Consider the following 26,711-nt stretch of genomic DNA (forward strand, 5'->3'; position numbering starts at 1 on the left):
CTTCCAATGCAGGAGATAGCTTTTGTCGCGTAGTTGATGAAGTATTTGCATTATTATTAGAAGTATTAGAGGTGGTAGCAGTAACAGTAGCAGTGGTAGTAGCAGCAGATGGATGTGAATGTGGAGGGGGGCTTGGAGTTTGTTCAGAAGTCCAAGTGATGCCTGTCATGTCTTTTGGGGTAGAGATATGTTCTTGAACAATTAGTGAGCTGTCGAGAGAGTCAATAAAGTGATCCATGTTTGTGTCTACCCAGTAGCGAGAAAGGGTGAGCAGCGATTGGAGAGACCGTTTAAAGAGTCTAGTAGCACGACGAGAAATCTCAGGCCGAGTATCAGAACAGTTGCGAAGGTGAACTTTGGTAGCCAGAATAGTAGCATTACATGCCAATGAGAATGAAAATAATAAATTGTGCTGGGCTGCAAGTAAGGACGTGAGCTGAGTCAAGCTACCAGCAACCACTGTACATCGCTGATGGGCGGTCTTTGCTAGACTGTATTCATCCGGCCGTAACAGACTAAGTTCGACAAGATTGTACACTAGGTGCAAATGTCCAACCATTGAGTTAGGTGGTGCCTCTGTTGGAAATAGTGCAGCGTGAGAGGGCAGAGCATGAGAAGGTAGCGGGGTCCATTGGAGCTGTGGAGAAAGGGATTGTAACCAAGACAAGAGCTCGTTATCAAAGTTCACAACCAGCTGTTCGTGTTCCTGGGTGCGTACTATGGCACGGACAGTTTGAGACGGCAGGTCTGGCTGCAGCACTCGCTCAGCAATGCGCATAAGTCTAATGTACGCCACAAATCCTTCCAAAACCCGATGCTCTTCCACATCATCACCTGGCTGAAGTAACGGCATCTCTAGTTCGATATCTTTAGCTCGCATCATCCACGGCTGGCCCGTGCATATGTTCTGCAATTTATCCAGACAATAGCAGCCCCAACACACGCGTTTCCTCAACTCCTTTTCATTCTCACTTGTTTGTTGTAATTGCTGTCGTTTTTGTGGTTGATTGTGATATGTCTCGGCATAAGAACGTTTCATCAATCCAAGATCAGCACTCATTCGTACTGCCATTCCGCCATATATAGATGCACGATTTTCATTGGCGGTGGTAGCATTGTTATTATTATTATTATTATTATTATTATTATTATTATTATTATTATTATTATTATTATTATTATTATTATTTGTAGTAGTAGTAGTAGTAGTAGTAGTAGTAATATTAGCCTTGGATTCGTAGAGCGCCAGTAAACAAAGTGCTACGACAGTGCTGAGTCGAGGTGCATCTAGAAAATCATCAACAAGAGATTTGGTTTGCTTAAAAAAAGTATTGGACCTCGACACTCGTTCTTCGTCCAAATGCTGAGCTGCGTGGGCAAACATGGCACCAAGTAGCAATGGTGTCACAAAAGATGCCTTGCTTTCCAGCAAATCAAAGAATGTTCGTTTTGGCACAAATGGCATAACAGCATAGCAGTGCTTAAAATAAAGGTGTAGTAATTGTTGTTGCATAGCTCTCGACACGACCGGAACTGACCCTTGATAATGAGGTGGGGGTGGTCGATTGATATCTTTTTCAAAAGTTTTGGACAATCGCCATTTGTCGACCAGGCTGTTGTTGTTTTGTTCGACAATTTCCAATATAGATGCAATTCGTTTCGATGTTGAGATTGGTAATAGTGTAGAATCTTTAGATGGTGATGATGGTGTACTGGTTGGCGTATGTGTCTTTAGATTTGGGGAGTTTTCCGGTGGGCTGAAATCTGAGTCGTGATCGTCTTGTTCGGTTCCATCTTTAGAGAATGAGCAAGGACGTCGACGGGCTTATGAATATAGAAATGGATATTGTTATATAGAACGATTAAGGTACTGGTGAGTCTCATTGCTGCTATTGATATTATTATTATTTTTAATATAGTTATCATTATATAATTTTGAATGTATGTATTGTTTTCCACTTTTCCGATCTACCTTTACACTATTGCGATGGTAACAAATTTAAGCATGAGAATAAAAAGAAGAAAGAGAAGAAGAAAAAAGACATATATTTATAGATGATGAGTACAACCGAGATTCCATATCCTTTGTTAATCAATAAATGAGCTCATCCATCTTCTGTCGCTTATCCTATTATTACTATTATTACCTGCATGCATGGATGAACGCCATCGCACTTGAAGACAAAAGAATGTTTAATGATTAGCAAACCACACAATAATTTAAATTATCAAAAAAAAAATGAAGATTTATATATAACTATAATTTGGCTAATAATAATAATAATTTGTGTACCTTTATCTTCTTTACACGACAAGTATAGCATGCTCTGCCAACCTTGAATCGTTTTTGGCGAGGACCAGGTTGGGTAGAGTGCAAAAGGTCCTTTTGATCCTTGGGTTTGATCAATTCAGTCTGAGGGGACATGAAGAATATAAGATAGTAATAATAATAATAGTAAATATATAAGGACCTAAAAGACAAAAAGGAAAGAGAAGAAGAAGAGAATTTAGGGAACACAATAAAATAAAATAAAAGTGCGTGGTTGGCACGGATCAATTGAAACAAGATCAATTGCCACCTAAAAATAGAGTGCCCTATTTTCTCTCTCTCTGTGTGTGTGTGTACAAGAGGAGTTTCTATAGAAACATATTATTATTATTTTTATTATTATTTTTATGAATTTCGTGATATATTCTATAAACATTATGGTGCATTTAGTTGATATCATTCATCTCAAGCTTGCCAATAAACGTACTGTAGATACTTAATAGTCAAGATCATTGATGGAGACGGTATAGATAAGCTGTATTTTATATGTTTCATACAAATATACGATTTTTTTGAATATATAATATATGTATATAAAGATCTTCTTTATGTTTTTCAGTTTTTCTCTCTATATCTCTATATCTCTGTCTCTCTATCTATCTTCACTTCTTCTTTAAAGGGAGTGCGATAAGCAGAATATATCTAAAAATACATGCAAAAATACAAAATAGAAAAAAAAGGTGTGTGTCTGTGTGGATTGCATGCATGGATCATAGTATTAAACATATTCTTTTCTTTTATAGTTCTTTTTTTTTGTCTTTTTTTTTGTTTTCTTCCTTTTCCTCCTTTTCCTCTTCCTTTTCTTATTTTTTTTTATAAGTATTAAACAATTAGAAAAAAAATGCGCTTATATTATTAAAGAATGGGCTGGCTCGTGGGTGGATGGTGAACCTGCTCAACAGGAGAACAGTCGCCGGATTCTAAGATGAACTCTTGCCGATCAAACATAATCTCGTCTGGTTTCATAGGCGCCACAGGCGGTAGACCATCCTTTTCAGCTTGGTTCGGCTGTAACGGTTCGTCGGGTTTAGAAAGATACGCCATGGTAGGGTCTACTCTGACCAAAGTCCACGGAGAAGAAATTACAGGAGAAACAAAGGGCGCTGGAGGTACGAGTGTAGGAGCTGCTGACCATGGAGATGCCATACCGCCTGCAGATTGTGGCGACGAGGGCACAGTATCGAGCGTACCCTGACGATTGCCTAGTGGTGATGCACCGACCGACGATGAGTGTCTGTGCCCGCGCGGCCTGGCTGGTGCGGGCGGTGCGGTTGGCTGATCAAGAATAAGAGACATGCGCTTGTCAAAAGGGAATCCTTTGCGTCTGTCAAAAACCAACGGTCGATGTCCTACTGAAAGCGAATATGTGTGTCCAGTAGACAGTGCATGTGTCTCTACAACAAGCGGGTCGTGATTGTGGTTATCGTGGTTATTATTTTCCAGCACAGGTGGATCAAGAAGTTGTTTTGGGTAGAGTGGAATATCTCGTTCATGGTCAGATTGAGAAAGGCTTCGGCGTTTCCGGTGGCGCTTAAACATGTATACGGCTGTTATTATTAGCAAAACCACTGCTAAGCTACTGATGACAGCACCGGTAATGGTTCCAAACGAAGTCGGTGTATTACCACCGTGAGCTGTTGATCCGTTGCTTTCGTTGGGGTGACTAGGATCACTTGCAAGGAAATCGAGTGAAGGCGTGTATGTCGAGGTCCAACTCCAAGTATTTGTATCCAAAACTTCGATATCAGACATTACTGATAGAGCAGTAGCCACTCCTAATAATCAAATATATATTTACACACACACACATATATATACATACAAAAAATTTATTCAGAATCTTATCAAGTTCAGTTCTTTTGATTTACCTGTAAACCCAAAAGCAACTATCATATTTGTGCCCACCATAGTTGCTGTACGCAGTATGCACATACATGTATTTAAATAATAACAGTAACAATAGAGATCATTATAATGATAATTATGGTGACAATATTAACATAAAGAATATAAATAAGAATAAGAATAGTAATAATAGTAATAATAATAGTAATATCAGTAATATTAGTATTAGCAGTGATAAAATGGCATTAATTAATAAACATGTTACTCAATATAAGCTCTAAACAAATATATGCGCTACTTTTTCTTACCTGTGTGCTATGAACAATTCGTGTATTCGACCCAAGAGATATAAACAAAAATGCTTAACAGTTTTCTTCTTTAGACAGTAATACGTTTATCTGTCCCCCCTGTGACCACTAGATTACTTACGTCGGCTCTTCCTTGGACAGCTGCATTGGTATTCTTTACTGTCCACGCCCATGTTTGAGTATCTAGCACCGAAACATCATTATATACATGGTAGCCATCGTAACCACCGTACCTATATATTAAATGGGTTAAAATTTCAGTCAATTAATCAAGCAATTTAGCAGTTTATCAAATTATCAATCGATTAATTAACAAGGAAAATATATCAGAGTAAAAATACATTTCTGTTACTTACATTATGATTGACACTCCGTCTGGCATCAGTGTTTGACTGTGACTACTACGATTCGCAGGTCGATTATCACTATCTAGTGTAGCATTTACTGACAGCCAAAGACTGGTCTTGGTGTCAAATACCCAAATGTCTGTCATGGATACTGGATTTCCACTCATGCCATCAAACCCGCCAAGCACCACAATTAAATGGTCGTCTATTATTGTTTGTTTATGGGCATATCGAAAAGGCGGTTGTGGGCCGGTTAAAGGGACACTATAAGAGTTGGTCTGGTTGATTGTGTCGATTATGTACATATCCGATGCAGGCTGGGCTTTTTCTGTCGAGCCTCCATTGGTGTGTTTTCCTCCCCAGATCTACAAGTGAAAAAAAAGGGCCCGTAAGTACATATAAATCTGCGTGTGAGTGTGTGCGCGTGTGAGTGAGTGAGTGAGTGAGTGAGTGAGTGAGTGAGTGTGTGAGTGTGTGGGTGTGTGGGTGGGTGTGAGTTAACGTGTGGAGATGTATATGTATATGTAGATTTATGAGTGAGTACAATAGAAAGAGAAATAAAGAGAATACATATGTGTATATAGGCTTGGGTACATTTCTTCTTTTTTTTTTTTATCTTTTTCTTCTCTATGCTTACATAAGCTATACCATGAGATGCTACAGCACATGCTGCTGCTTGGCGACTTAGATGATTTTCGGGTGGAAGGTCATGTTGATGCCATTGTCCAGTATCACAGTTATAACTAAAGGCTACTGGTTCCTGGTCTCCGATACTGGGGTCAGGTCTCGGGGTCACTCCGCCCACAATCAGCATTTGTCGATTGTCAGATCCACCTGCAAATGCAATATGCGAATACACCATTGGCCCGCCATGTGTATGTTGTGGTCCTGACCCAGACCGCCATGGTATTTTTGTTAAAGTGTAGTGAACATTAATGGGTATAATAGCTAAATCCGATATCCAAAGAGGTGTTGGAGCAATCGAAGTAACTGAAGTATCCCCTCCATAAAAGTAGATACTGTGTTTGTTTTGATGTTTATTTTTCCGTCGTCGATGTTTGTATCGTCGTAATCGTAGTAACAACGGTATTAATTATTCGTGTACGTTTACGTATACATGTACGTGTAATTGTGCGTATATATGTGCGTGTGCGTGTTTGTGTGCGTGTTAGTATGCGTGTTAGTATGCGTGTTAGTATGCGTGTTAGTATGCGTGTTCGTATTCGGATGCGTGTTTGTGTTTGTGTTTGTGTGCATGTTTGTATTCGTATTCGTATTCGTATTCGTATTCGTATTCGTATTCGTATTCGTATTCGTATTCGTATTCGTATTCGTATTCGTATTCGTATTCGTATTCGTATTCGTATTCGTGTTCGTGTTCGTATTCGTGTTCGTATTCGTTTTCGTTTTCGTTTTCGTTTTCGTTTTCGTTTTCGTTTTCGTTTTCGTTTTCGTTTTCGTTTTCGTATTCGTATTCGTATTCGTATTCGTATTCGTATTCGTATTCGGATGCGTGTTTGTATTAGTAGCCATGTTCGTATGCGTGTTCGTATGCGTGTTCGTGTTCGTGTTCGTATTGGTAGTGATGTTCGTAGTCGTGGTCGGAGTCGTGGTCGTGAACATAGTTGTAGTTATTGGTGCAGTTGTAATAGCGTTTTTATTGAAAATAAAGAGTAACAAGAAATCTTGAGAAGTCGGTTATTTGAGTACGCAAGATAATTATTTTATGTTTTACCTATCCCCAACGAGAACAGCAGAGTGGCCAAAGCGTGCCACTGGTGCGTAGGCCTGACATCGAAGCAACCAGACACCCAAAAGGGCCGTAAGGAAGAGATACATGATGGCTAAGCTTTAGGCAGGCCACAATGGTATGTTAAAAAGAAGAAAAGGAAAAAGAGAAAAGAGAAAAGGAAAGGGAAGGAAAGAAAAGAAAAGGAATGTAAATAAAATAAAGCGAGCAAGAAAGAAAACAACCAATCCTTGCGTTTACTATCCCATCTGACAATCGTTTCTTATCCATTCTTTGGAGCAAAGTAGTACGCATGACTGTCATAAAGGAGATGGCTTGACAATTAAAGAAAAGAAAAAAAATGGCCCGGCCATCATCCCGCTAATATTCATCTTCTTTTACAGTCGAAATCTAAACACTAACAACACCTTTGAGAGGGTGCCAAGTTTGTATCAACCAAAACTTTAATGCTCCAAACAAAATTAAAAAATGTATATATAAAAAGGCCATTGACCGAGACCAAGGAATATCCCGCCCTTAAAAACTTGTTTTCAATTGCACTAAGCCAATAATACACACTCGCCTCTCTCAAACTCTTTATATTTCTCGATTTGTTTTTTCAAGTTGAATATATACATATAAATATTAATATCTACCCTCCCCATCCAAAGCACACACACAAACAAACAAAATGGTGGTAGACAACTTAATTGATGAGACACAAAAAGAAGAGAGGAAATGGAGTTCATCCACTGTCCAAGTCTACAATAAAAAGAGACCTCTTTATCATTATTATTATCATTATATTTAAAATTGATTTTTGTTTTTGGTGACAGAATGGGAACCATGATATCCATCAATTGTATGTCCCAAATTTAAGCAGCCGTCTAATGAAGTGACAAGAAATAAATTGGAGCAAATAAGTATTAAAGTTCACCAAAATATTAAACACAAAATCCTTCAACAAACCTTCTGGAATCTGAATCTGGGGGGAGGAGCACGGTTCTTACGGTCCTTGACGGAACGAACACGGACAACGCGAGCGTGAATAGCGCAAGAGATGCAGTAGTGCAACTTAACGTACAACTTGGGGATGGTGTACTCCTCGTAGATAGAGGCTTCCTGGAGATCGCGGACGGCAGCAGCCTCAACCATGTTACGGATGGTGAAACGCTTGATGGCCTTATCCTTGGGGCAGCACTTGGAGCAGTTGATGCAACGGACAAACTTAACGTGTCCGCGTCCGTGCTTGTTACGTCCGTTGTTTCTTCTCTTGCAGGTCTATGTAAATTAACCAACGGTTAAAAAAGTTGTTCAATTTAAATTCAAACATGTATATATTTAAATATGCGTGTGTGCCTATTTGTATATGTATATACATTTATTTGCATAGATTTATGTGTATGTATGTATATACATATACTAGTACATGCACACACACACACATATATATCTGCATGTATCAAGAATTGTATATGTATATACAAGTATATATATATATATATATTTAAATATATTCATATTTGAAAATTCTAAAGGCTAATCTCTTTGGCCATCCATCTAATGCATCATTCATCACTATTTTTGTTGGTAAAAATATATATGTATATATCCACTTGAACAAAAACTCAAGGTTGAGATCGCAATGTCGAGTGTTGTAAATAAGGTGTGCGGATAGATGGATAGATGGATAGATGGATGGACAGAGTGTGTTGACCGAGGATTGACGTTTACCATGATGGATGGATGTTCCGCTTTCGGCGAGGGTGTCTGAAGGAAGGAGTTCGATACTGCCTTGGCTCACATTGCCTTTACCCTCCCCCTGGTCTCAAATCCCCCACAAGCTCGGTAGTATCACGTGAGCGTCGGAGTGTAAACACAAGAAAAAATGGGTAGAATAAGAAGTGAATGAGTTTATTGAAAGTGAAAAGGGTGGATTTTTTTTTAATAAAAATATATGTATATAATGTGTGTGTGTGTGTGTGTGTATGTGTTTCCTCTCTGTTTATTTTTAATCCAAGTTTTCTTGTTGAGGTGCTTCTGCAACATAGGAGAACGACTTTTCGTTGGTTTCGTCATAGCTGAAAAAGTCAGCCACATTCAAGGGTCTGATGTCGATATTCTGTGTGGTACATTAGTGATAATTCAATAAAAAAATAAGCGTATACATATATAGAAGTAAAACTTACAGAGGTATCGAGGTGCATCAAGTCCTTGCTGGAGTCGCCATTATTTACCAATTTTGCAGATCGAACATATTCACGAATAGGAATCATAGCTGCATTACGGCATACTTCCTTGAGATCGCTTCCAGAGCAACCTGCTGTACGCTGGACCAGCTCAGCCATCTTGAAATCAGGGGCAAGATTGATATCGCGCAAGAGCTTGAAATTATCACCAAATCAAAATATATAAATAAGTAACCTTGATATATATATACATATATACATATATATTTAAAAAGAAACAGCAATTATCTTTACCAGTTCAAGAATGCTCTTCCTCTGCGATTCTGTAGGGAGTCTAACGGCAAATCTTTTTGGCATACGACGAAGGATGGCAGAATCAATGTCGTTGGGCCGATTGGTAGCACCCAAAATAACGATCCGGCTGTCTTCGCCCGTGGTCAGACCATCCCACAGACTCATAAACTCAGCCTTCATCATGCCAGTTGTCTCGTGGTCATTACTGCGTCTCTCACGCAAGAATGAGTCGATTTCATCAATAAAAACGATCGATGGCTGCAGCTTACGAGCTAGAGAAAACACTGCAGCGACGAGCTTGTTGGATTCACCATAATATTTGTCAGTGAGAGTTGACACATGGATGTTGATAAACGTTGCTCCACTCTCTTTGGCTAAAGCCTTTGCCAGCATAGTCTTGCCACAGCCAGGGGGACCATACAATAACACACCGCGAGGAGCCCCCAACAATCCGGATGCTGATGTGAATAGCTCGGGATAACACAGAGGGTAAATAACGCTCTCACGCAAGTCCTGGATAATATGATCTAAACCACCGATCTCTATATAGAATATCAGCTTGAGATCCTTGGTTTCTTTCTCTTCTTCTTTCTCTTCTTCCTTTTTCTTCTTCCCTTTTTTTTACATACGTTTAAAGTTGACTGTAATCTCATCAGCATGGATGACTTCTGCTGCAATAATGTGCTCGTATTCATTCAACTTGATGTCCTTGGCCTAAAATTGGTGATTATTGAATAAATTGTGGTGGAATGAGATTAAAAACTTTTGTTTTAATTTAATTCCTATTTGACATTTTGTAACCATTGTCGTTTTCTTTTCCTAAAACAGATATGAAGGTATTTTTACCCCTAAGCGGCCGAGGACTTGTGAGCTCTTGTTCTTGGCTTCTTGTCGTTTAGCTTTTGTAGGATCAATCGATCCAATAATCCATTTGAAGGCAAAGTAAAAGGCGACTTGTGATAAAGCAAATACTGCGACTATGTACGATTTTATGTAACCATTTTACATTAGAATGTTGCATTACTTTTTTGATGCAGGCATTGTTTTGGATTAATATGTATTCTATTATACATGTATACATGTATAATTTATGTATATATTTATGAATGAAACAAATCTGTACCATCGGCGGCATACTTCTTGGCTTCAGGTCTTTGCATCCATGATTTTATCATTGTCATATTATTATTATCTCCACAAAGGATTTATGACTTTTTGTGCGTGTATTTTTTGTGTCCTGGCAAGTAAAGCCGGACAGTAAAAAAAAAAGTATATATGTGGGGGTGGGGGGTTGGTTGAGTAGAAGGCACTTAAGCACGTGAAGAGTGACGTGTATAGTCATTGGTAAGCGTTAAAGGTACCATTTTTGGTACATGAAAAGCTTGCGTTGATTTAATATACAGTCAAAGCTCAATTTAATGAGCCTCCCAAGCCTAATAAAATGCTTCTTACAAACAAAAAATCAATTTAGTGAGCTAATTGGGAGATGCAAAATTTTATCACTATCACTAAATCGAGCGCTGATTGTATACATATGTTTTGCGCTTTTATTTGTGATAATATTGTTTTTTTTTGCGCAGTTGATTTTAGACATTAATTTTTTTTTGTTATATTTATTTGTCGACTACAATGCAAAGCACTGATCAGTTTGTGCAGATATTAGAGAGGGTATTGAACTATAGAAGAAGTATAATATATTACTGTAACGACCAAAAAAATATATATTAAGTGCTTAACACTTCTGCATGTTATAACAATAATTTATAAACATTCCATAATGTAATACACTCTCTATCTACACAAAGAGAAATAAAGAAATGGTTTTGTTACAGACCTTGTTCTAACAATATATTTAAATCAATAAAACGCATAATATATAATACAAAGAGAAAGAGAGAAATATTAAGGAGAGGGAAATTAGGGTTGTAGAATGAATGCGAATTTAGTCTGCGATAAAGCTCAAAACGTCCTTTAGCAAAAAGCCCTCACACTTACTCTTTCTTTATTTCTGTTCTTTCTTTCTATAGACTGTAATAACTATGTAGGATGCTTGTGTGTGTTTTGTATTATTCTGGATCTATTTAATCCCAGTAGATCGCACGGGCCTATCCAATACGTTATATAAGACTGGTTGCTCAATAACTGAGATCACCAGAATATTTTCAGCTTTACAATCTTCTGTTTTCTTTTCTCTTTCTCTCTCTTGAGGCGTAAAAAATATTTACTATATAAAATGATTGATAATGAAGGACGGACTCAAGAAACTTCTTTGGGTGATGAAAATCCCTCATTATCTCACGCTGCTACGAGCGGACCAGTATTGACATTTGCTGAACCTTCACGTATTTACCATCGTCGACAGGGGGAATATCAATATGAAGCTCAATATCAGGATTCAAGCGATGATTGTATAGCACAAATCAGACACTTTTTCTATCAATGCAAAACAACCTTGAAAACATTGTGGTGCTGTTCTCACAGTAGACAACGTTGGACAGGTAGGTCTTCATCTACTGCAGAACTTCCTTTTCTGGTTGCTGCATTTGGAACTATATACGGCACCTTTATATTAGTACGTGCACTCGGTAAGCTAACTTCAAAACAAGTAAACAGCTTGTACTCAAAAATATATCTCATCATCATTATTATTAAAAACAGCTGTGGATGGGTGGTTAGTAGATCACTCACAGTGGGATGGAAAGGGGCATGCGTACGACAAAAATCCGATTGAAATTGTTGATAGACTGGAAAGATGGCTGGTCATTGTAGCCTTCCTCTGCGGAATTATCAACTGTCTTTTGTTAATTGCGAGAACCCGTCTTAGATTTTATACAGCTTCTCTGTTTTGCAAATGGCTTGCTTTTATTCATGGTAAGCCTCGTAGGCTTTTATACTTGTCTGTATTAATTGCCTTTTATTTGTTGTCCAGCAATCGGGTGTCTCTGTGCTGTATATTTGTTCGCTGATCGTGTTTCTCCCCAGCAATCGTATCCTGTATATGTCTATTCGCGCGGCTTTTGGAGTTGTCTTGGGTCGGGATTATTGGAAACTGTGGCTGTACTAGGATTCACAATAGATTGGATGTTATCTTACCCTTACTCTGATCTTTCCCTTGTACTCAAGGGTCTTGTGCTTCCAAGTATTATGGCATGCGTTAGTATTGCCTTGGGGGCCCTTGCCTTTATGAAAATAGAGCAATGGACTTACAACCAAGCGGTAGTATTCTGTACTACTGCCCTGACCACTATAGGTACAATCTTCTTTAAAAAAAAGCCTCTTTAATTACTAGATTTATCAAGTTATTTTGGATTAATTACCTCATACATTTTCTTTTCTATTTTCGTTATAACAACTATTTCGACGGTTTTATTCGATTAGGGTATGGAGACGTTGCGCCTATCACAAGCTTAGGTCGTCTGTTCTTTCTTTTTTATGCCATTACAGGTGTGTGTGTTATTGGTTATTTTCTTCTATCGATCCGCGCTGTTATGACCGGAAACACGTCTCGTATTCTGCGTGTAAATCTTATGCGAGTAGAGTCATTTCACAATCACATTCGTAAGCAGCGCCAAAGACATGCTGCATCAACTGCAGTTGATTCAACAGCTTTGGATTCCCAGCTTGAGCCGCATGTACTCAATGGCATAAAACCTGTATCGTCCACATTCGAAGCTTCAAGGTCATTTCCCCGGCGCACCAGGTCTACATTATCGATGTACAGTACTGGAACACTAGCTGATATTGTTAATGACAAAGATCGAGAGGTCCTGGTCCAAATCATTACACGTTCTGGTATTGTTCGTATGTCAATCATCCTTGCATTTTCGTGGTTTGGGGGAGCAGCTGTATTTTGCTATCTAGAGACCCAATGGAATTATCTGGATGCACTGTATTTTGCTTTTGCAACCCAACTTACAATCGGATTTGGTGATCTTGTACCCCAGACGGCAGTAAGTATTACTTTTTTGTAAACTTCAATACAGTGTAATATGTTGTTAATAATTCGGTTGTGTATTGTTTTCTATAGCTCGCCCAAGAATTCTGGTTTATGTACATTGTTTTTTCTATTGCTATTGCTGCTTATTTCATCAGTCTTTTTGGCGACGTATTGGTAGAGAAATTTCAGCTACGAGATGAAGATGAAAATGAAGAATTTTATGAATCTACAACTTCTGGATTTCTTGCTCTTGCTCGATCTTTAACAGATGAATCAGATGATACATCATCCAACCCATTAGACAGTCTTCCAATTGAAAATACAAGAACTAGAGGGGACAATACAGCTGGGACTACACACTGTCCTGAATGTCCAATTGGACTACACCGATATCTCTATACACCTGTCACAGTTCATGGATCATACACTTCTAAAGAACCCTTAAATACTTACCAGCTACGAGGCCCGCCTATTACACATAGACCACTTGGGAAACGAACAATGAGTTTACCGATGACAGTGTCTTCTCCTGATCATCAATCTGTAGAAGTATCTAATACATTTAAAGATACTATACAATTACCCCATTACGGATCTACGGACATTGCTTAAGCTTTAATATCTATTGACAATAAATAAATACTTTGAACAAAGATATATTTAAAAGCGCATACAATGTAATTTGATAGTTTTAAGACCTATCTACTTCAAATTGTATAAGTTAAACATCCTCAGTATATAATCAAGTTAGTATATACATACATACAAAACAATAATAACACAAGGTGTATTTTCTTATCTGTAATTTGTATGTTAAAGGCTTCTGTATATCTTATGATTAAAAATAGATGATTTTAGTACGATTTTTCTTTTGCAAAATACATCTAAGTATGCATTTTTTACCGTAGAGATAGTGCAAGTTAGATTAAGTATTTTTTGGTTTTAGATGCAATTTCAATGCACTAGTACAAAGCTCTGACTTCTTTTTAGTATTAATACACCAATTGATTGAAAGAAAAGAGAATGAAAGAACAGGCCCAGAGAGAAATTAGTCTTTTATTCTTTAATAAATAGACAAAAATATTAACACCAAATTATCTTTTTTCTTTGAAAATGATATAATAATTTTATAATATTTTATTATCTATAAAGTATAAATCTCGCTCGGGTAACTGCTTCACTTGCTTGTAGGAAGCATTACAAATATAACCTTGGCTATATATATATATATAACAGCAAATCTTGCTGATATAGAGTCATCAATATCATATCCAATTAATCAAGTCTGTTCATAAATAAGATGGAATCAGACTTAAGTATGCAGGTGTATTTTGATCCTGTTGTCTATAAATACTCCAAAGTATTATATTTCTGACAATATTGGCAGTAATAATCTTGTTTCATTATTATTTAAAGGCGAAAGAGCAGATCTAAAAGTTTAATCTTCTGCGTCTTTAGAAATAAAGGGAGATATTTCTGCGTATGATTTACATTTGGCCCTTCTATACTTTTAAAACAAGTTCATGAATTACTTGCACAGATGACTTACGATGTGATCATGCTCTCAATTGAGATAAGTAATGGAGACAAGTAAACAATTAACTGTGAAGGGAAGCTTTGAACCCCACACATAATATAGACAATGGTAATTGTACGTCTAATTGAGATGATTAATAGAGACAAGTAATCATTTAACTTTAAAGGGAATATCTGAATATTGCACATATTATAGTCAATAGTAATTTTGTGTCCAATTGAAATAGGCAGTAGAGAATTAGGTAAAGTTAGGGATAAAATGACATGCCTTACAGCAATTAAATTTACACAAGAGAATTTCTAGGTATTAAGACAGTTATAGAAATTTGAAAGGCTTTTATAAGATTAGAAAAATGGGTAGTGCAAATGGGTAATGAATATTTAAATTGATAACAGTATAAAAAGTATATAAGAAACTTTAGCAACAAATATTACAATATACGAAATGAAGAAAAAAGAAACTAAGCAACAAGTGTAATTATTGCTATTTTGTTTGAACCAAGGTTTTCAATTTTTGTATGAGTTGTGTTTGTTTTTGCTTTAATATCAAATATTTAAATAACCTTAGACAAACGGTTTTTTCTTCTTAAACTGTCCCAATGGTGGCAACCAGTCTACCTCATAATTTATTAACATCTTTGGTATATACTTTACAATTTTCCGGAACATCTAATCTACACTAAATAGTCTGCAATAGCTGGCTTGTCAGTGCCAATTACACCTTCTAATAAAAGGATAATATCCAATATCTTCATTAGTATTCATTTGTTAATTTTTTGTATTTTTATTAATATATGCTTACTATTCGTACCTAAGCCTCTCACAAAGAAAAGGCTGGAAATATATGTTATGTTTCACATCATAATTATCTAACATATGGTATAAATCACTTACATTCACCTGAGAAATCATCTTGATACTTTCAAGTATTGATAGAACTACATTTCATTAAGACTCAACCTGAAATTCAAAATCCCGGTACCTGATGTGATGGGATCTAGGCAATATGCATAAATACCTTTTGCTTAATATCGCTTTTAAATGTGCGCATGTTTACTTTATAATGACTATTGGGTCTCTTTTGTGTTTATTTATGCAAGCAAAATAAAAAAAACTTTCTCTTGTGCCCTCGACCAAAAAGTGCACAGACCACTTTAGAGTAACCTACAAATCGCTGTTATAGAAACGTGTACTCCACTTTGAAAGTTATTGCTACACCGATCAAAACCGAACCTTTCCTTACTTCTTTGCTTTTTTGCTTTACTTTGCTTTACTTTGAAAAAGCCATCTTCTCTAGTAATCTAATTCAATATTATTAGCTGTCTACTCTACCTTAGAACAGTTACACAAACCCAATAAAAAGAATATATAGCCATATCACGTTTGCTCTGACGTGGACATCTAAGACTGACAAAAAGCGCAGTCGTAAACTTTAATCGCAGATGAAAAAAATTTCTGTTACTTATAGACCTCCTCCAACGCGCGTCGTTTGTTTTCTCCTTGAGCAACAACAGTCCCGGTTTCATAGTGAGGCGTCTCTTGCGACCGTTGCAGGGAGATTCTTCCATGCTACAAGCATCGGAAAGTGAAAGTTGTTACTCGCCAGCTCAGTTAATTCTGAGAAGTCGTGGGGCATGGTCTCTTTTCATTTTTGGAAGGACTACTGTGTACATCGCATCGCCAATGTGGAATCATGATGCTGGGGGGAGGGAGGTCTAACCTGTGGTGAGATGTGCTGGCTCTTCACTGCAAACCTGACTGAACTCTTTAACGGCTGACGGTGAAGCTACTGGTAGTCGAATGAGCTGGACCTTATCACCTAGTGGTAAGTTCTCTGGCGAGTTCGCACCCACATTACTCGGTGACGAGATGTGGGGCTGGATGAACGGGTGCTTTCCGTTGGTTTGCCACCATTCCAGCACCTCCTTCGCTACCAAGTCAGGTTTACGTCCTGAAGGAGATTGAGCCGCGTAATGCGGGGACAAAGAACTTGGTGTCATGCTTTTTATTCTTTTACTCATGTAAAAGAACATTAAGTGAAATTCAATCAAATAGAATAAAATAGTTTCTTTATGTATATACATGTATATCTTTAAATAAATAAATAAATAAAGTCCTTTTTAACTAGTATTGTTTCCAATAAAAAAACACGCTTTTAAACTTTTTTTTTATTTGATTGATGTCAATTTTGTAATTAGGAGAGCTCATTTATAAGAAGAAATTAACTTAGTCGAATAAATTTGAAAGATAAAATAAAACACTATTTGTATATTTTAACGTGACACCGATAACCATGTTTAAATATATATATACTGCTTTTGTTTATAGAGTATATAAATTGCAAAATAATGTTTGATAATGCCGAGGGCTTGAATTGTATATTGCTGACCTAGGCTAATCTGGATGGAGATTATGAATGGCATGAATTGGAATGAAAGAGAGAGAGAGAGAGAAAGAGAAAGAGAAAGTATTCGTGTATCGGTATCTATTATGACAAAACAAATGACTCGTTTACTGGGTAAAGAAGTATTTTTAAAATAAGATGCCACTCCAGAAATAAGATAAGAGATGAAAAAGAATAAAGAAATGTGTGTTTGAAAGAGAGGTAGAAAAGGCGTGGGGAATTAAATACACAAGTAATATCCTTATTGTATTTATAAATACTGAGAGGAAAACCCATTTCAAAGGGTTTGTTCCACAATCATTCAGATGCTGGGATAAATGTCGAAACAAAGAACCTATGTAAATAATCAATAATGAGTTCATCAATACTAACAATCTAGCGCTAAAAGTTATGTAACCAGTAATCAGAATTTTTTTTAATACATGCCATACAAGAAAGCTTTGGAGTGTCGCTTAAATGAATTGATAACGTATGACACAACGAAAGAGGAAGAAATAACCTTTTACACCATCTTACTCCAACATTTTATTCCAAGACCATTTTCTCATTTTTCAATTTCATTGTGTGCATTGCTTAAACGAAAGAAGAAAGGAATGGAAATCGTAGAATGAATGGTCATTTTTTTATTTTGTTAGTATATAGTGTGGTCACCACTAGCTTTGATCACTTGCTTACACGAGTATGGAGAGCTTTTTGGGTCAGATATCTCCCACTTCTAAAGAATAAAAGCCTTGTTTTTGGGTAAGTAACACTATTTTATTTTGACGAGGTTTATGTTTTAAAAAGATGTTTTTTGCAGCAGTTTATGAAAATATCAATTCTAGAAAAATATTTATTTGGTAATAAAATTTAAACAAAAGGAAGTTTACTCTGTAAAGTTTAAAATATAGTTTCTTCCTGTAGCTTGGTTGGCTATCTATTCTAAGAAAGTCTTTAAGGCATGATTAATTTGCTCACACTCCAATAGTTTTTGACTAGAAGAAGATCCAGAATATGCTCTGCACTTGGATCTGGTGTCCATCAACCAATTCATATACTCATTCTCCAACAGTTGGGCATCGACCTCGTTCAGTAACTGGAAAATCACCAAGGTATCGTGACGTAGCATCGCAATTCGCTCACGACTGAACAGGAGCTCTACAGCAAACTGGTGGTGGCGTTCTCGAGACCATTCGTGTGTATTTGTTTCCCTTCCTGGATTAGTTTTTGTAGCCAAGAATGCTCTGAAGCTATTTTGGTATAAAAATAAAGTCAAAATCGATTTGGGGGAAAAGACTTGGATAACTCTTTTTCTCCCTCTTACCTTTCTGATTGGAGATAAGCAGGCTGTAATTTTGATTTTAATAAACCGTCTTCCAAATCACGCAAATAAACAGCGCGCGACGCAACCGAGCGATTGTTCGACATTGGGGAACATTGGGAAACATCTAGGGAATGTTTGCTGGGCGAGCCTGCGCGCAACATTATCCATATTATCCAAATAGTAACCACACCAGCAATACTGACACCAACATAGAATGGTATTTCTGTGACCACATCCATCACGGTACCAACCACGTCCTGAGCCAATTCCATCCACTTGTCAAGACCTTCTTTAGGTGCCTCTACAGCAGCTTCGGGTTTCTTACGCATACTGTTAACACGAGCAGTGCGTTTAAGACTAGCAGTTGGTTTAACACCATTAGCCTTGTTGTTTTCTTGGGCAATATTATTAGCTTCCTCTTCCAAAAGGGTTGAGAACATGGCAATGCTTTCACCCATTCCTTTAAGAGCTGCTTTGCTAATCATGCCTATACATTTGATTTTAATAAATATTATATTAAAAAGATTAAGTAGGCCTATAAACTCACCTTTAACCATGACACTCTTTACAAACTTTACACCCATATGGAAGACTAGTTTACTCTCAGTTGGGCTGATCCATGATATGCAATAACGCACGGAAGGAATAAATGCATCTGCGTAGGGAAGTTGTGCAGTCTTTGTAGAAATCTGAACAACATAGCGACTGTAATACATAACATATTAGATTATAAGTTCTCTTGACGAGAATAATAAGAAAGTCTTACATATAATCCTCTTTCTTGAGAATAACCTGATTTTCAACGACTTCGGCTTCTTTAACTTTCACTAAGTAGAAAATTATGTCAGTATAATCTTTAAGCGCCTATTTTTCAAGTGGCTATATAAATATACATTACTTACCCATTGGATTACTAACAGGCATAATATATTTGAGTACACGTTGCTGATGTCCATCCACAGACTCCCATGAGCTGACCCGGTAATCTTTTGTTATTATTATCATTAATAAAGCTGTATTATAGCAAGGTCTAATATTATTTTTTAGCTACCGTGTATTACCTTTGCTGTTACTCTGGACTGTCTTACGTTCCCAGATACTATTATTCGCTGCAGGTCCTGTCTGTTCTTCAGAGAACATAAGATCATACAGACGTTTTGCAGAAATTGGAAGGTCTATCTCAGCTTCTAACTTTTCCAAATGGTCGGTACACTCGCACGAACAAGGTCCAGAAGGTGCCTTGATGTGCGCTGGTAGAGCATCTGCTTGATCTTGGCCCTTTTCACCTTCTACAGCATTTGCATGTAAGTCATCTGTTGACGCCTTTTCAACAGTGCTATCCACGTTCAAGGCTGGGGTTTGCTTGACCTGCTTCTGAGCTTCTTCTATACGTGCCACTCGATTAACATCAAAGAAGCCGTTGCCACCTGCTACTGTAGCTGCCATCATAGCAGTTGCCAATGCTCCTGTTTTGGCTGGAAATATAGGTCGTTTATCAGCAGCAGTACTCTTGCGGTGAGCCCTCTTCTTCTTCTCAGCCTTTGTTGGCTGAGGTGAGTTGGATGGTTCTGGTTGGATAATGTCAGGCACAGGCACAGTGGTAGAGAAATCAGGGCTTGATGCTGATTTGACAGGCTCCACCTTAATTGTAGTGATTTGGTCATTCTTCTTCTTCTTACTAGTGGCTGCAGAAAGATGGTGCAGAATGTCGTAAAGTGATTGAAGAGGGAGAGGCTAATATAAAAAACACGTGTGGTAAGAACCTTGAAAAACTTATATTTAGTTATTTTCTTACATGAGAACTCTTGGCATTGTCTACAGCAAATCGCAAGCGTTCAGAAACCACCTCGATATCATCCAATAGAGCAGTGATTATCAAAGGACCTTGATTATCAAGGCTGCTTGTGGATTGGGCCAAATCAATAGCAATTGCAATATGTGAAGAAGTACCCACGTTTACAAGGGATGGGTCACGCACGAGTCTGATTCCCGAGATATCTTTCAATCGTACTGCCACCTATTTTTCATATTTTCATATATGTATATAAAACTGAGAAAATATATCCTGGTAATTGTGTTAATATATACTTACGGTGTTTACACATGTCATCAATACACAGCTGTAGAACCAAAAAGTTTCTTGGGTAATGAAAGCACGACCAGTATAAGCAAAGCCAAAGTCAGAAGTTGGTTTCTTGACACTATCTGTCAAGTGTGTATTGAACTCTTGTTCTAGTGAATCCATAGGCAGAGGTGAGATTGGGCATTCGAGTTCTTTGATGTCTGCGGGTTCTTCAGGGAGAGCGGAAGGTTTCTTTTTCAAAAGACCAGTAAATGCTAAAACAAAATAAAAACCAAAAGCAAAATAAAAAATACGCCCAGAGTTGTTACAGTTTTGTATTAATAGTTACCATCCACAACAACTTCATGAGTTGCCACACCACCAAACAAGCGACGAAGTTCTTTGTTCTTGGTTTCAAGCTCAGAATCATATCCGGTAAGATCTACCTTTAGTGAGGCAAGGTCGTCAGTTTGGTTGGGCCAGACAACCTGATGACCATCGATATCTGCAAGAGTAGAAGGAGCGGCCGATGCCGGGGCAGGGAGATGATCCGAACCATTTTCATCTGTAGACTGGAACATACTTGGGACGAGTGCCCATGGGATTCCCCAAGAAGTCCCTACTTGTGAATCTTGTTGAGGTTCTTGAATAGGTTGGAAAGATTGCGAATGTGTGGGAGCAGTTGGCGATGTGGGAACAGAGAGACTTCCGGCTGTATTACTTGCCATCTGGGATTTCGCAGCTTCCCAGACCAATAGAGGTGTAAGAGATGTGGCATTGGCAAGGGTAGACTTGTCAACATTGGCAGTGGTTGAAAGCATAACTATAGCTGGGCTAGTGGGATCCATTTGGGTAGTTCTGATTTCGTCAACAATTTCAGGTGCATGTTCATTTTGGAGCATCAAACGCTTGCTTCTCTCAAAAGCAGCTATCCAGCTACGCATTTCTTCCTCAGACTCTGCTTGCAATACAAATGAAGGTCTTTTTTTTTGGTAATTGAGATAATTAGAAATTTCGCCTTTTTCTTTTGTTGGGGTTAGAGTAGTATTATTTTAACTTACTGTTGTGCACACATAACCTCAAAACAGAACCGACGATCGACATCGCCCAAAGGCTTGATGTCGCACAGTAATACTGATACTCGCTCCGACATAGTGATTGCTCCCTTTAGTTTAATAGATGGGCTGACATGACATGAACCAAAGTAACCATCATACAGAAAGTACCACCGACGGGACCAGGAGCTCCGAGATCCTCTTACAAATAAATAACCCCACTTGTAGCTTGTATGTCCCTGTTCAGTCGGTGCTGAGAAATCAATTGAGTGGCGCGTTGTAGTGACAGCTGAGGGAACATAGCGATCCAAGTCACGCGGAGGCTGTACTTTTTGGATAAATTCATTCTCAAGGCCTTTTCGGGTAGCTTGTAAAGCATGTAACTGGAAATCGCATGTCTCTTTGTCCTGTAGATTCCAATTGAATTAAATGTAAAGAATACGCGGTGAGACAAAATGCTTAAAATATCTAGATTTACGTTATTACTTACGTCGACCAACCATTGCTTCCACGATGCTAGACTGCTATCTAATTTCTGCCAAACTCGAGTTCCTCCGTCCAGATCCGAGAGATGGGCAAGTGTAGCAGCCGAGAAGTGCTCAACGAGGCAATGCTCCAAGATGGAGCGGAAATGTAAAATACGCAATACATGCTGTCCCGACATGCGGACGTATGATTTTCGGGCCTCATGCAGCCGAAATGCTTCTTCACGTACCGCCGAAGCTTCTTTGGTTTTGCTCTGTGCAGTGTACTTGGCTAGCTGCGCCTCGTACCTCTCAAGTGATTTTTCATGTTGACGCCGGAAATCCTATTTTAAACAAAATGGCTTAGCTCACCACGTTCACACGTTACATATATCTTTTTATGTCGAACACAAAGTAACTATCGTGCTTCTACTCAAATTACAGCCTTGGGTGGGAAGTCCTTATAGTATATCCTTTAAGGCCACCTTATACCCCAAGGAACATTATATTAAATCTTACTTTGAATTCTTTAAGGTGTGTCTTTACGAATTGCTGCAATGGTTGGATAAAATTATCTTCGAGGTCAGTTACCTAAAAGGAAATTTATTTAATCAGCCATTTGGTTGTTGATCAACAGGACAAGCAAAGAAGTAATTACCAGTTTGGTCTTAAAAGCCAAGCTAGTCTGTAGTGCATCTGAAAAGCTTTTTATGACTGCTCCGGTGAAGTTACAGTCTAATGGATGTGAAATATGGAGTTAATGATGTTGTTATCAGTAACTATGGATTTTATATCCATGCCAGCATACCTATAAGTGTATCATCAATACCAACAGGGATAGCCTTTTTACAGACCAGGTTTGTTTCAAGATTGAATTCTAAAAGGTAAAAGTGAGTTGTGATTTTAGTCTGGTGCTATATATATAAGTATGTATGCTTACTATTGAGTCTATCGCAGTAAAGCTTCATATGTTTTGATAGTGTTTCGAGCCATCTTTCCAATAGGTCCAGTTGCTCGTCAAAATGGAGGATATTTGCACGGTAGACAGGGGAGTCAGTAATAGCATCTTGTAGAGTGATGAGTGTATTCCGTGATGATGTTGGCAATGGCATGTCTGCTATTGTCGTTGGAATCAACCAGTAAGAAAGAGAGGTAAACAAGTTCTCCTTTATTTCCCTTCTTTAATGGTCTAAAAGGACATTAAACTTTCATTAACAGATTAAGACACCGTTCAACAAGCGGTGTGTCTATGATTGGCCCAAATAGGCTTCTCTTCTCTCCTCCTACCATTTTCTTCCCTCTTCCCTCTTACTTTTTTTTTGGTTGATTTTCTTACCCAATTTTCTATGGCTGACCTCGAGAGACAATACCAAAAAGCACTCCGACTCTTTTTACTCACACGGTATGCGCAGGCCGCTGCCTCTTGTCTACAGGCAATCGAGCTTCTACCATTACCTCAGGAATCTCTTAATGGCACAAAAGTTTGGGCGCTTTACCTAACGATCGGAACCACTCTCCTGAATCGTCCCGAAGACCCTACCCCAAACACCCTTAGCACACTCGGGCTAACACAATCTGTCTCTGATAAACCTATTTCCAAAAAATCTGCTTGTTATGGCTTGTGGACAAACTTGACAGACTGGTACCAAAACCTCAATTTAGTGGATCCATCTCTTGTCACTTCTGCGTAAGGGTATCATTTATGCTCAAAGTCGTAGAGTTTATTGAAAAATCTAATAAATATGTAATATATATGTATAGAATGGTGATGTCTCTCAAGCTTAATGTTCCTGCCGTTGGTAGACAGGTAGTTGAGGAATGGTACTCCAGTCTCTCAGAAGCAACTGTGGATCATTTGTCGGTTGCAGGAGAAGATGATGGCGTGATGAAACTATACAGAGAGACAGTAGATCTGTATGTGTGTCGTGTCTTGCCTGCACTGAATGATTATGATTCTGCAAGGTCATTTCTTGAGTATAATTCATTCTTATCTCCCAGTGCAAAGACAGTAAGGATCAACTATATAAATACTTGGATACATGCTAAACCTTTATTTAACATATAGACTCTAGAAAAAAGTATTACTGCACATCAAGAGGCAGCTAAACGGCAGGAGGAACAAAAGGCTGCTCAGAAAGAGAAAGAGAAGGAGCGGGAAAGAAGGGAACTAGAGAAGAAAGAACAGCAGCAACGTGAGAAGGAGCAGGAAAAGAAAGAGCAACAGCAACGACAACGACAGCAGCAACAGCAGCAACAGCAACAGTTGCAACAAAAACAAATAGAGAGACAAACAAGAACAAAACAGGCTGAAATGTCGTCTTTAGAGTCAAAAAAGGCTACCGAGGCTACTTCATCAAGAGCCTTACAAGACAAATCTCCTCGGACATTGGCTGACTCTAGTCTGGCTACATCCATCAGGACTTGGCTTCTTCCCCTTACCCAAAACTCAAACTATGGTGTATTATTTGTATTGTTTATTCTATTTGGTCTACTGCGTTATTACCGTAGCCAACTCTCGCCTGCTTTTAAAGGATTGATGGCGAAATTATGGCAAACAGTACAAATGGGTACCAAAGTCACTTATATGTAATCATAAATACTAAAAATCAAATATAAAATAATATAAAATAATAATAATAAATAATTCAAAATAGTAAGCATGAATCAAATCGCTTATTCCCATCATCCGTCTTTGTCTGACAAAGAGTCACATGTCATCAATCCCCACAATGCTATTCACACCCACCCCGCATTTCGTCAATGCTCTGAAGACTATCTATGAAATCTAGTCTTGTCTTTGCCCAGCGTCCCTTTAACCACATATTAAAATTATGGCAACTGAGCAGTCTGATATAAATGCATTGGCACAAACACTTTCTGCCAGCTATACTGCTCTGATGCAATACAAAACCCTTGGTCAGGATGAGGCAAGGTGGAAAAAACTTAAAAAAGAAATGAAATAAAGATTTAAGACGGCTTGAGTATCGAACTAACCATTCATTGCAGATCCTCAATCACCTAAGCCAACTGTCTAAACATAGCCAACATCTTCCATTGCCATGGTTCACACCTTCATTTATTAGTATATGCTTCAGCCTACGGGACCAATTTATCTCTCAATCATCAGTACCGGAATGGGGTGGTCTTGAGTCTATCTATAGTCTCTGGTCTGTTTGGGTACGCCGATTGTCAGGAGCACCATCCGCAATCCCTGCCGCAGAGTCAGATCTTGTTCGGGTACTGGAATCTATGCATTCCTTATTAACTTCACAAAACAAGCCTCCCCCAACCGTTCAAAAAGAAGCCTGGATAGGGTTGGTAGGACTGGCGGGGCGTGCACCTTCGGTGTACAATGACGTGCGAATCCTGGATGATATGTCTGATGTGATCGAACACCAGAATGCAGATACAGATATGGCTGAATCAATTGAAGCAGGCGTAGCACATGCACTCGCAGAGACCACTGCACTGAATGCATTTGAAATTGGATCATGCGAACGCCTGGTAGAGGTGTATATACAACTTGTGTCTCGTATTCCAGACCATCGTCTAAGACCAGTAATCAACGTGTTTGAACACAGCGTTGACAAACGATCCAAGGAGACACCTGTAACAAAAGCAGTTGCCGATCTCGGAAACCTGATCGCACTGACAAAGACAGTCGTGGAACCAAGAGAAGAACCACTCAAGGTGAAAATGACCCGAGTGGCAGTGCTTGTAGGCGTAGTGTAGGTTTTGTGGATACTTTTTTAAAGAAAAAAAAAGTATAAAAAAGGGTTTTTTGCTCACGTGTTGAGGGGATATATATGTAGACGCATGTTACAGTTCAATCAAGGTGCCAAAACGTCAAAAGTTGCTGATTTCCAAAAGCAAGTTGAAATCCTATTCGTCAATGCATTTGACAATGTTGTTACAGAAACTGTCAGCAAAGAAGAAGTCTATTCATTTGACAAACATCAGGGTAAGTAATATCAAAATATTCCAGTACTTAAATTATAGTGTATATCTCACTTTTACTGGCGTATATTCGAATATAGATGTCATTGCTCTGTTTGCTGGACAGTGCCTACCTACATTGTCTGTCAAATTGATTCAAGGAATGAATCTTAAGGCTATTTTGAGCTGCATTGAATCATTTCTCATTACAAGCAAATATTCTTGGGAAGATGGGAAAATTATTGAGAACATATCAAACGAACCTAAAGATGCCGAACTGTTGAATAAAATTATCCAGGATCCTCTTCACAAAGACATAGGCAGAATCTCCAGAGCTGCAGCCAAGGTGATACAGGCCATATTGACAGTTGGTGACCCCATATGCATAGAATGTGTGGAGTCATTATTAGATAGGTATACAGGAAATAAGAAAGATATATACGGCTACGATACTTATTCTATGTGTCATGCAGGCTGACAGGATTTTCTTATCGGATATTTGTGGACTGGGACCGATTTGTAGTTCGATATGGTAAGTTAACTAACAAGAGTGATCTTAAATATATTAATAATACAATACAACAAAAGGTACCGATGATATGAACAAGGATCTCAATACTTCTATCTGGTCCTTCTTCAAAACGCTTTTGTTTGCCACTACTGTCATTTTTAAGGCTGTGGCTGTTGATTATCCTAATGGTGAAGGACTAGTACTGGTGTCTGGAGCAGGTAGGGTGTTAAGTATGGTATTGTACTGTCCTGGATTCAGTACTCATCATCATTTTTTGTAGCCCAAAATGCAATCAACCTTTATGCCAACCTCCATTTTATTACCGAACATCTGGGTACAAATACAGGATTTCAGGCTTACCAAGACACGTTAACAAATGCAGTGTCATATTTGACCCACGAAGATAACGTGTGCAAACTAAACTATGTATTGAAAAATGCTTACAAAGACTATGGTAAAGTT

At 38.2% G+C, this 26,711-nt stretch overlaps 9 protein-coding genes across 9 annotated transcripts; 4 read left to right on the top strand and 5 right to left on the bottom strand.

Moving 5' to 3' along the window:
• Positions 1-3,184: 3,184 nt before the first annotated feature.
• PHYBLDRAFT_71769 (hypothetical protein) lies at positions 3,185-5,691 on the bottom strand (the record flags this gene model as incomplete). Its single annotated transcript, XM_018442538.1, is given in 6 exon segments — positions 3,185-4,104; positions 4,198-4,246; positions 4,584-4,586; positions 4,604-4,715; positions 4,839-5,194; positions 5,467-5,691. The coding sequence occupies 6 exon segments, from the start codon at positions 5,689-5,691 to the stop codon at positions 3,185-3,187; spliced, it is 1,665 nt and encodes a 554-aa protein (XP_018296223.1).
• Positions 5,692-6,014: 323 nt separating this feature from the next.
• PHYBLDRAFT_140287 (hypothetical protein) lies at positions 6,015-6,677 on the top strand (the record flags this gene model as incomplete). Its single annotated transcript, XM_018430378.1, has 2 exons — positions 6,015-6,474; positions 6,616-6,677. The coding sequence occupies 2 exons, from the start codon at positions 6,015-6,017 to the stop codon at positions 6,675-6,677; spliced, it is 522 nt and encodes a 173-aa protein (XP_018296224.1).
• A 593-nt stretch (positions 6,678-7,270) lies between these two features.
• On the bottom strand, positions 7,271-8,318 carry PHYBLDRAFT_130553 (hypothetical protein). Its single transcript, XM_018429372.1, has 3 exons — positions 8,293-8,318; positions 7,528-7,839; positions 7,271-7,445 (listed from the first exon to the last, which is right to left on the bottom strand). Exons 1-3 carry the CDS (start codon positions 8,293-8,295, stop codon positions 7,434-7,436), a joined length of 327 nt encoding a protein of 108 aa, XP_018296225.1. The 5' UTR covers positions 8,296-8,318; the 3' UTR covers positions 7,271-7,433.
• A 251-nt stretch (positions 8,319-8,569) lies between these two features.
• On the bottom strand, positions 8,570-10,222 carry PHYBLDRAFT_154330 (hypothetical protein; the record flags this gene model as incomplete). Its single annotated transcript, XM_018433311.1, has 6 exons — positions 8,570-8,680; positions 8,796-8,942; positions 9,042-9,583; positions 9,671-9,755; positions 9,888-10,018; positions 10,165-10,222. The coding sequence occupies 6 exons, from the start codon at positions 10,220-10,222 to the stop codon at positions 8,570-8,572; spliced, it is 1,074 nt and encodes a 357-aa protein (XP_018296226.1).
• Positions 10,223-11,274: 1,052 nt separating this feature from the next.
• Positions 11,275-13,590, top strand: PHYBLDRAFT_71765 (hypothetical protein; the record flags this gene model as incomplete). Its single annotated transcript, XM_018442537.1, has 5 exons — positions 11,275-11,626; positions 11,700-11,912; positions 11,971-12,291; positions 12,420-12,991; positions 13,069-13,590. 5 exons carry the CDS (start codon positions 11,275-11,277, stop codon positions 13,588-13,590), a joined length of 1,980 nt encoding a protein of 659 aa, XP_018296227.1.
• A 2,446-nt stretch (positions 13,591-16,036) lies between these two features.
• On the bottom strand, positions 16,037-16,514 carry PHYBLDRAFT_140291 (hypothetical protein; the record flags this gene model as incomplete). Its single annotated transcript, XM_018430379.1, has 2 exons — positions 16,037-16,155; positions 16,235-16,514. The coding sequence occupies 2 exons, from the start codon at positions 16,512-16,514 to the stop codon at positions 16,037-16,039; spliced, it is 399 nt and encodes a 132-aa protein (XP_018296228.1).
• A 1,211-nt stretch (positions 16,515-17,725) lies between these two features.
• Positions 17,726-22,914, bottom strand: PHYBLDRAFT_80182 (hypothetical protein; the record flags this gene model as incomplete). The annotated part of the gene is made up of 15 exons (XM_018443565.1): positions 17,726-18,147; positions 18,222-18,708; positions 18,769-18,926; positions 18,988-19,048; positions 19,124-19,207; positions 19,283-19,955; positions 20,017-20,238; positions 20,314-20,558; positions 20,633-21,264; positions 21,345-21,745; positions 21,829-22,146; positions 22,322-22,393; positions 22,461-22,537; positions 22,611-22,679; positions 22,743-22,914. The coding sequence occupies 15 exons, from the start codon at positions 22,912-22,914 to the stop codon at positions 17,835-17,837; spliced, it is 3,984 nt and encodes a 1,327-aa protein (XP_018296229.1). The 3' UTR covers positions 17,726-17,834.
• A 209-nt stretch (positions 22,915-23,123) lies between these two features.
• Positions 23,124-24,464, top strand: PHYBLDRAFT_185118 (hypothetical protein). The gene is made up of 4 exons (XM_018439033.1): positions 23,124-23,489; positions 23,564-23,810; positions 23,868-23,994; positions 24,127-24,464. Exons 1-4 carry the CDS (start codon positions 23,149-23,151, stop codon positions 24,390-24,392), a joined length of 981 nt encoding a protein of 326 aa, XP_018296230.1. The 5' UTR covers positions 23,124-23,148; the 3' UTR covers positions 24,393-24,464.
• A 169-nt stretch (positions 24,465-24,633) lies between these two features.
• On the top strand, positions 24,634-25,883 carry PHYBLDRAFT_185119 (hypothetical protein; the record flags this gene model as incomplete). The annotated part of the gene is made up of 4 exons (XM_018439034.1): positions 24,634-24,734; positions 24,775-25,530; positions 25,615-25,763; positions 25,840-25,883. Coding segments are annotated over 4 exons (1,050 nt in total), but the record flags the coding sequence as incomplete, so codon positions are not given.
• Positions 25,884-26,711: the final 828 nt, after the last annotated feature.

The sequence above is a fragment of the Phycomyces blakesleeanus genome, assembly GCF_001638985.1.
Source record: "Phycomyces blakesleeanus NRRL 1555(-) unplaced genomic scaffold PHYBLscaffold_3, whole genome shotgun sequence".
Taxonomy (NCBI): Eukaryota; Fungi; Mucoromycota; class Mucoromycetes; order Mucorales; family Phycomycetaceae; genus Phycomyces; species Phycomyces blakesleeanus.

Bases quoted from the DNA above. Each gene is read 5' to 3' on its own strand.
- PHYBLDRAFT_185118 (XM_018439033.1), top strand. From the start codon at position 23,149: ATGGCTGACCTCGAGAGACAATACCAAAAAGCACTCCGACTCTTTTTA. The intron at 23,490-23,563 runs GTAAGGGTATCA...ATATATGTATAG, and splicing joins CCATCTCTTGTCACTTCTGC to AATGGTGATGTCTCTCAAGC. The intron at 23,811-23,867 runs GTAAGGATCAAC...TTTAACATATAG, and splicing joins TATCTCCCAGTGCAAAGACA to ACTCTAGAAAAAAGTATTAC.